Source organism: Pempheris klunzingeri, chromosome 9 (genome assembly GCF_042242105.1).
Source record: "Pempheris klunzingeri isolate RE-2024b chromosome 9, fPemKlu1.hap1, whole genome shotgun sequence".
NCBI classification, from domain to species: Eukaryota; Metazoa; Chordata; class Actinopteri; order Acropomatiformes; family Pempheridae; genus Pempheris; species Pempheris klunzingeri.
This window is the reverse complement of record NC_092020.1, coordinates 17099590-17110783: the sequence shown is the minus strand read 5'-3', so window position 1 is coordinate 17110783 and position 11194 is coordinate 17099590. Positions and strand designations below refer to the sequence as shown.

General features: G+C 40.4%; 2 protein-coding genes across 2 annotated transcripts; both read left to right on the top strand.

The window, feature by feature from the left end:
• The first annotated feature begins 612 nt into the window (after positions 1-612).
• On the top strand, positions 613-6221 carry tmtops3a (teleost multiple tissue opsin 3a). The gene is made up of 4 exons (XM_070836413.1): positions 613-997; positions 1983-2311; positions 5601-5834; positions 5997-6221. The coding sequence occupies exons 1-4, from the start codon at positions 613-615 to the stop codon at positions 6219-6221; spliced, it is 1173 nt and encodes a 390-aa protein (XP_070692514.1).
• Positions 6222-8062: 1841 nt separating this feature from the next.
• Positions 8063-10130, top strand: cd40lg (CD40 ligand). The gene is made up of 4 exons (XM_070837052.1): positions 8063-8357; positions 9016-9043; positions 9159-9254; positions 9379-10130. The coding sequence occupies exons 1-4, from the start codon at positions 8157-8159 to the stop codon at positions 9756-9758; spliced, it is 705 nt and encodes a 234-aa protein (XP_070693153.1). The 5' UTR covers positions 8063-8156; the 3' UTR covers positions 9759-10130.
• The last annotated feature ends 1064 nt before the right edge of the window (positions 10131-11194 follow it).

The following is an 11194-nucleotide window of genomic DNA, read 5'->3' as shown; positions in this document are numbered from 1 at the left end:
CGTTCTTTGTTGTTGACTTACTTTGTGCTCGACTAAACCAGCTGCATGCAGCTATACACCAGAGCAGTCTGGCACAGAAAGCAGCAATGAATATGAAACGCACAGCTTAGCAAAATCATGCAAACAAAGTTTGTATTTCTGGGGCAGAACTGAGTAATTCTCTTCTGTGTGACCGTAAAATTAGAACAGTTTGGACAATCACGTAATCTGGCCTATATCTGCAATGAAAAATCCGACAATCCAATGAAAATCGGTGTAACTATGGGAATTTGATTCACGACTCAAAATAAGCTCAGCACGACGCCTTGAAAGGCGTTGCATTTACAGCTGGAAAGCAATTAAATTTGGGGGATTTATTGTATTTATACAGGCCAGTGTAATCAAAAGGACTCATTATAATAACTGGAGAGATTCTAAGAAAGAAAAGAAAGAAAAACAGTGAGTGTTTGTCAGGCAGAGAGGAGGGGTTGGAGGTATTTACATACATTATAGAGGTGTCGGTATAAAAACACGCACAGGGCACATTCAGCTCCCCTCACATTCTAATAACTGTGACCCAGCGTGCAGAGCTGCTGTACTGGGGCTGTGTCCGGCTCCTCTCCTCTCACTGCTATGGTCGTCCACGTACGCGGTTGCAATTTCAGCACCACTGACAGCTCTCTCTCCTGCTCCATCCTCAGCACCGACTCCACCCTGCGGGACTCCACGGCGCCCCAGAGCCTGGGCGGGCTGAGCCGGACCGGCCACACGGTGGTGGCTGTATGCCTCGGCTTCATCTTAGTGGCGGGGATCCTCAGCAACTTCCTCGCGCTTCTCGTCTTCGCAAAGTTTCGCTCCCTCTGGACGCCCATCAATCTCATCCTGTTGAACATCAGCCTGAGCGACATCCTCGTGTGCGTTTTCGGGACACCCTTCAGTTTCGCTGCAAGTCTGCACGGGAGATGGCTCATTGGAGAGCACGGCTGCAGGTGGTACGGCTTCGCCAATGCCCTTTTTGGTAAGTGACATTACTGCGATGTAAGTATAGAACTTTTTGTCTGGTTACTCTCGTTTTGCACCCACTTGTGTCGGATGTAAGAAGTTTTATGATGACTTCAGAAAGTTAAAACAAGTCTGATGGGAATGTTACCAATTCTACAGGCATTTGGCCATAGATTAAAGTAGTGGACAAACTGACATTTTGACCTGATCGTGTCTATATATGGGAAACTCACCCTAATGGGGGACATGACTGTCTGTACCAAATTTCATGGCAGTGATTGAGAAATTTCTATAGATAAAACATACATTTTCACCCTATGGTGGGCTATAGAAAGGTCAGAGGTCACCAAAGTCCTCAGTGTGTGGGAACTACAAATATGTGCACAAACTTTAATGTCAATCCACCTAATAGCTGTTGAGATATTTTAGTCTGGACCAAAGTGGTAGACTGACCTACAGGCTGATTGCCATCCACAGAGCCAGGCTGCTAAAATGACAGCGCTTAAACTTCATGTGAGGTGGGATCTTTGCTTGAAGATCTCTTGGTCTTTAGGTTTTCTGTCTCATTAAAGGAGAAAGAACCTGTTTCCCGCATACATTTAAGCAAATGTCAGTCAGCCCCAGAGTTGGTCTTCAGTAACGTCCTATCAGTCAGTGATGTTTACACTATAATTTCTCCGCTGATTAATACAGTGTATTTAGTATCTCCTTGTCTTAGATGTGTTATGCTTGACCATAAAAAGGATGCACGTGCTTAGATAATATTGTATGAGGCTCACATATGCTGCATGAGGATCTAGTGTCGTGATCCTGAGATGGATTTATGTAAATAGCGTTTGTCAAATGAAAGTTTTCCCCTAAAGTAAACAGAAAAAGCACTGGCAAACAGTGAGTTTGGAGTAGTTGGCTGCCTGTTGACCTGTTGGCTCCTTGTGAGGATGAATTACTGTAAGAAATGCATTCTGCTAACTTTTCAGCCCTTCTCTCTCTTTCTCTTTAAGGGATTGTGTCCCTGGTGTCACTGTCTGTTCTCTCCTATGAGCGCTACACCACCGTGCTGCGTTCCTCGAAGGCTGACATCTCAGACTTCAGGAAGGCCTGGCTCTGTGTCGGAGGCTCCTGGCTCTACTCTCTCCTCTGGACCTTGCCACCCTTCCTGGGTTGGAGCAGCTACGGGCCCGAGGGACCCGGTACCACATGCTCTGTCCAGTGGCACCTCCGTTCACCCGCTAGCGTCTCATACGTGTTGTGTCTCTTTATCTTCTGTCTGCTGCTGCCCCTTTTACTCATGGTCTTCTCCTATGGCCGAATCTTCTTTGCAATCAGGAGGGTGAGTTCATAGTAATCTCTCACACTCTTAACAAGGACATGTTGTTTTTAAGTTGAATGTGTCAACACCAGATACAGTACTTTGTTTACACACTAAGTGGCAAAAATTATTTTGATCCACATATTCACTGACAAAACAAGAAAAAACACAACTTTAAAGTTTTTTGACAACTAATATTGTCTAATATTAGATAAGCATGTTAAGGGAGTAGTTTTCTCCATAGTGTCTTTTATAGGGCGCACAAATAGAAATAAAAACAATGTAAAATTATATATCACAAGATGAAAATATGTATAACATAAAAGAAAGCACAAATAGTAGGCCAACAATTTCCATAGCTGTGTGATAGGGAATGGAAACAGACCTCTATAAAACAACATAGTGAATAGAGTCACTGACTGGCAGACAGCTGTTTTAGGTTAAAATTACTTAATTCTAAATTTAGATACCTGTGTCACTGATATGCAATCGTTGTATCTGTGTTTTCATTTATGTCTGTCATGCTTTGACTTCTGTTTCACAGTAAACCTGCATAAACACCCTATGAGATGCGTTACTTTCTGCTTGACAGAGGTTTTTTCATTAGAATCCAGTTTTTTTTTTGTCATCGTTGGTGCATTTGTCCCCCTTTTTCTGCAGCATAATTATTCTGCTGAAGTAGGTGGGAATTGTCATTGTATTTGATATGGCTGGACACATTGTGCCATCAGTGACAGTAAACAACACAAACATTCTCACAGGTTCAGTATAAAAGACATATGGCACATGATGCGCGTGTAGAGCTGTAATTTTCTCAGGATAATGTACTCAAAGTGCTGCCTTTCACCACAGCTGATGGCTATGCTAAAGTGGGCTCCATTCTGGCTCTTGAGCTGTCATGGTGTTCTTAGGACACAAGTTCGTGGTTCAGAGGCTGAGTGATGGCCGACATATTCCCACTAACACTCGGTCATGTGTTTTCAAGGTCATTTCAAGGAGCATCAAGTCAGATAATCTAAGCCTCAACTCTGTGGCTACAATCGTACAATCAGTTTATCCAGCAGGAGAAGGAATTAGGGGCAATTTCTTCAAGGGATGTTGTGGGGTGTATTCGAGGCTGGCTGTGTTCTCGAGGGCAACGACCCCCTCTCAGTCTCCAGTGACTCATCTCTGGCTTACATAAACCTGCCTGTCACACAAATAATTGATAATTAAGGGTTCCTGTTGGTGTTGGTTCCCTCCATGCACTATGTTGCAGTTACTCCCATCAGTGAATCACCCCAAAGATATTTTTAGATTGTAGAAGCAACCTGTTACTATTGGATACATGATATTCTTTAAGTAGCTCTATTTTTTTCTTTAAACTCTGTGTACCCGAGGGAGCCAGAGCCGCTTAGGGCTTCGCAGACTTGATTACTATGCTGGTGAACGAGGGCTCAGCCACACGCACCAGTCGCCCTCCAACTGAGAGCCCCGCCTTAAGCTTTTCTTAGAAACTGAGCAATCAGTCTGCAGAGCCTTCTGCTGGCTTCTCAGAGGTGGCTTAAATTGACATGTCAGAGGGAGAGATGACATTTACTGTATATCAAGAGCATCAGTGTGGCTCAAGCTTGGATTTTTTTTTCTTCTCCGCATGACAATATCACATTTCAATTCCACTCATGGCGCTGTCTATCAAGCTTCTTCTATGAACACACACATATTTTTACATTTTCCTGTTCTGTAATTGAATCTTGCTGAATTGGACGCTTGACACATTACTAACAAAAAAACTCAGTTGAAAAAAGGAAATCTATTTATTTATTGTAGCAAACTTTTCAGCTGCCTGTCTATCTTTCATATTTAGTCTCTCTACTGAGATAAGACAGGATTATTTATTAAGCTTTCCTATGCAAAGTCAGTTGCTAGTGTGATCTAGCTGTGATACTTCTTCTGTGGGTAATATTCAAAACAGAACAAAAGTTTAGCCATGCAAAAACCACTGCTGATTGAACATTGTCAGAATGTTTAATACATGATAGAGGATTGAGGAGACAGAGCAACAGATGTTATGATACTAGTCTTACAGGGTGAAGTATAATTGAGTGTGTGAGATATGTGCAGTAATTTGACAGAAAAGTCAGGATTTTCTCTCCAGGAGGGTCTCCTTCATTATGCAGACTATTATTCATGAGGCACCATGTTTAGCATAACAGTGGTAATCACACATTACAAGATGGTGACCACAGCGGTAGGAAATCAATACGGAGGAGGTGGCAAGCACCACAGACGAGGCACCTCTATAACCTCTTGGCTTAGGATATATCTGAGCTAATTTTAGCCCACAGCTACGCACTTCAGTGCATCAGGAGCAACCAGCAGGACAGATGTGATGTCAAGAGACATGAGTCAAGAGTCATGTGTATTAAGGGGCACCCCACTGATTATCAAATTCAGTTAACTTGTAGAGGTAGTTTGTAAAAGTGAAATACTGTGAACGTCACCAGGGCTATTTTTTCTTAACCTAGTTGTGGAGGCACATTCATAACAGGAAGTCAGGATATCTTGGTCTTCGATTTTGACCATTCTTTTTTCAATCTATGTGGTTTTAGATCCACTGCGTTATGGAGGAGCAGCACTAAATTGCATTGAGTTGTGTTAATAGTTTCAGCTTTATTTAATAGACATCTCACAGCCTTTATGGGCAAATGGAATTTGCTGAAGTGAGTCTAAGAAGACTGAATTGAATGTGCGTCATTGATGATGACTCCTTTCAGTTAAGTTTTTGTTCATGGAAAAATGAAGTAATCTCAGTGAATAATGCTACCTGTATGGGTTGCTTTCAGCAGCCCATTAACTCTTCTCAGTGTACGGAGGTTTGATCAACGGGGAAGGAGTGAATCGACACACATTGCTGCATGTCAGATTGTCTTTTTTTAATACCACCACTGGATGGCTGCATGTTGCTGCATGTCAGATTGCCTTCTTTTAATACCACCACTGGATGGCACTAAAGACAGAAATGTCTACCTACCACACATAGTAGTTTAAGTAACCAGTGACAGGACAAACTCGGGGATTGGATAAAACAAATAATGGCACAGGAAATCAAAATAAAAACACAGTAAGGTATGTGGGAGATGCATGAAAAACCTACCTCATCTACAGTACCTTTCCCATAGCCCATCTGACTCCACCTGCAACCCTCAGAGAGTCTCTGTTGCAAATTACAGGATTTATGTTCTTTAACTACAGCAACATTTGGAAACATTATAGTCGAGACAGGTGTAACCTCTGCACCTCTTCCTCTCATCCTCTTTCATCACCCCAGGTGGGAAAGATCAATCTGCTGGCAGCTCAGCGCAGAGAGCAGCACATTTTGGTAATGGTGTTGTCCATGGTGTCCTGCTACATGCTGTGCTGGATGCCTTACGGCATCATGGCGCTGATGGCTACCTTCGGTAGGTCGGGACTGGTGAGTCCCATGGCTAGTGTGGTTCCCTCCATCCTGGCCAAGTTCAGCACTGTTGTCAACCCCGTCATCTACGTGTTCTTCAACAACCAGGTGCGAGCAGAGGGTGGGGTGGTGATGAATGATGACCCAGAATAATACTAAACTGAAGTATGCTATGAATGGAAATCTCTTTCCCCTGTGCTGTATATGAGCCAGGTGCTGTGTGGTCCTACTGAAAGACTGCTCATCATACTCTTTTGTGCTTTTACACAGTTTTACAGATGCTTTGTGGCCTTCATGAAGTGCAGCGGGGAACCCCACTCTGTTCAAGGAGAGGAGAACCCAACTTTGAGGACACAGTTCTCTGGTTTCTTCCATATGCACAGACAAGCCTCTCTCAGCTCTTTACAACGTCAGACCCTCAGCAGCCCCAGAAGTGCTGCCCTCTGTAGCCAGCACAATGAGCGCCACACTCTTGTTGTCCACTACACTCTGTAAGAGCTTTTCATCAGACAGACTGTGAAAGTTAAAATGTGTTTTTTTTTCATCATTGTGTCCAGAATCCAAAGTGCAACTACAAGACACAAGTTCTATTTCTATTCTATATTGTATTTCCCCCCAATACTCTTCTATTGATTTTACATGTAAAGATGAATGTCAGCTCTTTAATATTTGAATGTAAACTCAGTGCCATGTTGTTCAGCCTATCCTTTAATGTATATTTAATTTGGTCCTATGCTGAATTTCAGTATATTCAAGTGTCAACATACAGGTTCTGAAAATAAATGCATGTATTTGTGTTTACTACAAGTTCGTTCAAGTTAATGCAGTCCTCTGTACACCCAGATGCATAAAAAAAAATTATAAATCAGTGAATGTTTGTCTTGGTTTACATATAGATAATATTCACCCCATTTATCGGTTTGACCTAAAAGAAAACCATCTATAGATGCTTTTTTTTTTACTTTGAAGAATCATCCTGTTTGATCTCTTATTTTTCTAACAATTAAGAGCAGCTGCAGCGAACAAAGTGTTAAATTCAATAGCAACATAATTATTATACAATATAATATTGCATAATCTTAATTTAACACACAGAGATACTGATACAATGATTGTAAGACCATAACTTTATACAATTAATGAAATGATCACATGTTGTCTGGCCCCACAGGCAAAAGTTAAAACAATAAAGTAGAAACTACTTTTAACAGGATTCTGAGATTTGTTATCAACATAAGACGTTTAATACATTCAGTGTATTTATATCTGTACATGTAAATACTGTGTATTTGTATTTTTACAGTTGGCAACATTTTTAACCAGCAGGGGAAGCAATGAGGTGTTGCAAAAATGCCTAGGTCAAACACAAAATTTACATCTGCAGTGTCCATACATGCTGTATACCTAAATACATATAATATTTTAGTTTTGTTAAATCTTTGTTTTGAATTTATGTTGAAAGAAGTGAAGAGTGAGAAGTGAAGTGAAGTGAAGAATTGACAAACGACTTATTCGGCAACCTCAGACAAACCATCATCTGCCAACGACATGGTTGCATAAAATCAAGTTGCAGTGTGCTTTTCTGGAGCACCCTGTGACCAACTACGTGAGTATGCTACATAAAAAGAAATTCAGATTAGCCTAAACAGGCTGTGTGGATACAACGAAAAACATCAGTGGATCTCATTCCGGAGTGCCACCACAACCAAGCAGAAATCACTTACACTGTGGTTGTAATCAAAGACAGACGACCTTGTCGTGTATCTGAATAAACTCTTTCAAGCCAACTGAATTCAGCGGGTTACATTAAGCTGTAATTAGGTCATTGCATACCTGTTAAAAAATCTCCCATTTGTATTCCATATGTAGCATAACTGCAATAATCAAACCAATATTGTGAAAAAAAAGACTCCTTGGCTGTTTTTCTACTGCATAGTCCCTGTGGTCACACAGTCATCTTGTCTTTAGTGGTCACTAAGTCATTATGTATGACTCCTTAAATCACATCTATTTGCTGCTCAAAACTGTGTGAAAATACCAATGAACGCTCTATACATAATCCTTTGGGTATGCTCTGTGTTAACTTGCCTACTTTAAATGCAAATACGGTACTGTATGTCATATTACATTCATCGAGTACTACATGGCACATGTAGTACACATGGCATTGTGTGGCATTTGGGGACACATATCTAAAAGTGCATGCACACATACACACAGAAAGAACACACACACACGCACACACAGAAAGAACACACACACAGGTGTAGTCACAAAAGGTTACATCTCCACAGATCTGCATGTTGAAGAGTTCAGAGCTTCCAGGAAGTAACAAGAGAAAAACTCAGTTGCTTGAGAGAGTAGTAGTTCAGAAGTACAGGGGGTGTCACAGACACCGGGCCTCTCTAGGTTTCACTACTCCTGTCCACCATGATCAACACTTACCAGACCAGCCTGGCTCCACCACCTGTACCTCCGCGCCTCAACAGGTCCCACCCGGTCCTTATCCCGGGTCAACTTCCATCACAAGGCCACAGCAAGTCTGTCATCTGGTTTTTGGTTGGTGTAGCGTTGCTACATTTATTCCTGTCGGTTGGAGCATTCATCTTTCTGTACCAGCGTGGCACCTTGGTAAAAACTTTTTCTTTTTTATGAGAATTTACACTGAGTGGAGTTAAATGTTCTAATAGTTGGTGGTACTGTTGCATATATTTTCACAGTTATTACACAGTAACCTTCCAAACCATTACAAGTTAAAATATTATTTTTAATATCATTATATTATTATTATTATTATTATTATTATATTATTATTACTCTTCACCTACTGAATAGAAGTGATGGCTTCAAGAAAAAAGTCATATTGCTGTTTTAAATACGCTTCAACTATTAATAAACTTGAAAATGAAGTTTTAATTTTGTGAAAAAAGAAAACAGATCTTTGAGTTTCATTGCCAAATCATTTCAGCTTCATTCTTAAACATGTTGCAAATTTATACTGCACTGCACATGGGCATATGGGTGTCAAAATCTATGTTTAATTCTTGTGACTGTTCACACGTGTGGAAATCGGTCAGGTCAATGAAACTGCGCTTAAAGCACAGGAAATGCTGTTGAACAAACAACTGAGGTGTGATTTTCACAGCACAGTGTGTCTTGTTGAGAGATGAGCATTTTATGATTGAAAGATATTTAATAATAAATATACATATATAATAAGATCATAAGAAAATCTACATTCAACATTAGTAAAACCGGTTTCTGATGTTCCATGTTTTCATTCCTACAGGAAAACTCTTCCGCAGCTGAAGGAAAAGGTAAACACTTTTTATTATTTTCTTCCTGAAAGTAATTTTATACATACATTAAGTTGCATACAAAAATCCAATCTCAACAATGTCTTTAACCAGATGATTTTTTTCTTTTCTCCAGTTGCTGCTCACTCCTCAGGAAAGCAGGAGACTTCCTACAGAGCCTTGGCACGCATGGTAGTTGCGCGACCACGGCAGCCAACACAGAAATCTACATGTAAGAGAATGACAATTTAAAAACACACACACATACACAATAACAAGTAACCAAAATGTACCAAAAGCAATGAGTAAAAGCAGTCTCAAAAATATTAAAAAAATTTCTCCATTTGTCTCTCCAGCGGGTTATTTCCAGTGGGATGTGGGCCACTCAATTCATAGGAACGTCAACTACTACCAGAAAAGTTGGTTGACTATCCTGGAGTCTGGTGATTACTATGTCTACTCCAGGGTGACCTTCTCCAGGGGCGACTCTGTGCGCCCGCTGGCAGCCATTGTCAAGCTGAAGAAGAACGAGTCAGGAGAGGAGAAGACTGTGATGCAGGCCTTCTGCCATCTAGACAGCCACAGCGGGTCTGCGTCGATCCCTCACCTGTGCACAGCCATGCAGGGAGATGTGATGACACTGGAGAAAGGAAACCTGCTCAGTGTCTGGGTACAAGACCTTTCACTGGTGAATTACGATGAAGGAGCCACAACCTTTGGGATGTACAAACTGTAGGGCTCCTCTATGAGTTCATGCATGGACCTATGCTGACGATTGGGAATTCATTAAATGGATGGGAGTTATAAAGAACACTGTTAAATAGACTGGATCAATAATCAAACTAATAGTTTCTGATCTTTTTCATGGATTTCAGAGACAAAGAGTACAAACTATATATGTTAAACTATAATTTATTAAGTCAGATTGATGTTTTGTTATTTTGAGGTAATGCCGTGGCAGTATTGCTAATGGCTGCTCTGTATTTATTGATGTAAATGAGGTTGTGTGGCTGTGAAATGAAACTTTGATATTTAATATTCCCTCTCCTCTCACTGTTTCTTGTATCTCCATCTGTCTCAACAGTTAGTTAGAAATAGAAGAGATACACACATTAGACTAAAACATCATACATTTCATGTTTTTTAGTGTTGGGTTACACACCTATGTGAATGTAACGTGAAAATACTAATTTTAATTAATTGATTAGTTTTAATTTCAATGCTTGATAAATCAGAATTACTAACAGATGATCAGCTGAATTTATAGAAGTTCTACAAAAATATCCACATTCATCACTATTGTTAACACAGCAAAGTTTGTTGAACCACCACTACTCTTACAAATACACATTCACAGGCTACTTGGAAATCAAACTTCCATCATAATTGCTGTAAAGCGCAAGCCCTGCTGCATTTTGCACTCTAGCTCAGTCTGTACCGCTATGGTTTTCAATTTCTAGGACACAAGAAACCACATTGTAAATATGCCTTCTCTCATGTTGCTGAGCCACAAGAAAAAAGACCACTTAAGGTGTAGTTCACCACCACATGGCTGGATGTTGTTTTCAGTGGTATAGGAAAGTCCATCTTTGCGGGGAGCTCAATGTCAACATCAGATTATTTGGGGACCGCACAAGGACCCCACGTTAAATAACTTCTTAAACACAAGTCATATACATGTAACATGTACATGTAAAAACCAAGGTGCAGACTTTCAACTTTTGTACTTTTTTCCTTCTCTCCAGGCAGCCATTGATTCTATCACATTGCATAATCCATCACAGTAAACTCAAACGCTTTCATTTCTGCCCTTTATTGGCATGTAGTGACAACAATTTGAATTCAGATTGATTTAGTCTATAGGCACTACCTTATGTTGTTAATAATTCTTTGACACAAAGGATTGTAGAAGTAGCATTCGCTATGATGGATCAGACAACTGATTTCTTTCTGTATAAAATTCTATTCAGTCCAACGGGTCCTAAAAGGCAGAAAAGCATTCAAAAAACTTGAATACTGCTTCATGGTTTGAAATATGATAATCCCTATCAAGTGTTCAGGATTTGTAATAAATTATATAACATGAAAAACTGCTGTAACTATCCTGTTAAGATGCACGTGTACAATTAAATGGTTTTTAATTTAATCACTGGATACACCTACACCAGTGTA